This window comes from Charadrius vociferus, unplaced genomic scaffold (genome assembly GCF_000708025.1).
Source record: "Charadrius vociferus isolate BGI_N301 unplaced genomic scaffold, ASM70802v2 scaffold1419, whole genome shotgun sequence".
NCBI classification, from domain to species: Eukaryota; Metazoa; Chordata; class Aves; order Charadriiformes; family Charadriidae; genus Charadrius; species Charadrius vociferus.
In genome coordinates, this window is record NW_009650090.1 from 19,752 (window position 1) to 20,123 (window position 372).

Sequence of the window (372 nt, forward strand, 5' to 3'; positions counted from 1 at the left end):
CTCCTTCACGCCCAAGGAGGTGGGCGAGCACGTGGTGAGCGTGAAGAAGAGCGGGCAGCACGTCACCAACAGCCCCTTCAAGATCCTGGTGGGGCAGTCGGAGATCGGGGACGCCAGCCGGGTGAAGGTGTGGGGCAAAGGGCTGGTGGAAGGTCACACGTTCGAGGTGTCCGAGTTCATCGTGGACACGCGCAGCGCTGGTGAGACCACACTCCTGCCGGGGACACGGGTGGGGACGGGGCCTTGGGATAGTCATTGTCACGGTGTGATCATGGGTGGGATGAGGTGGTGACCATGGCCATGGCTACGATGGGATGGAGGTCGTGGGTGGGGTGAGATGGGGGCCATGGCCCTGGTGGGGGTGGGTTGGGG

The 372-nt window shown here is 64.8% G+C and overlaps 1 protein-coding gene across 1 annotated transcript in view; it reads left to right on the plus strand.

Annotated features, from left to right (window-relative positions):
* Positions 1 to 372, plus strand: part of LOC104292751 (filamin-C-like) — a gene marked incomplete at its 3' end in the record, with an annotated part of 5,266 nt that overhangs the window by 3,913 nt on the left and 981 nt on the right. The window contains exon 5 of the mRNA XM_009892164.1: positions 3 to 200. Coding sequence (XP_009890466.1) covers positions 3 to 200 — 198 coding nt within the window. The remainder of the gene's footprint in view (positions 1 to 2; positions 201 to 372) is intronic.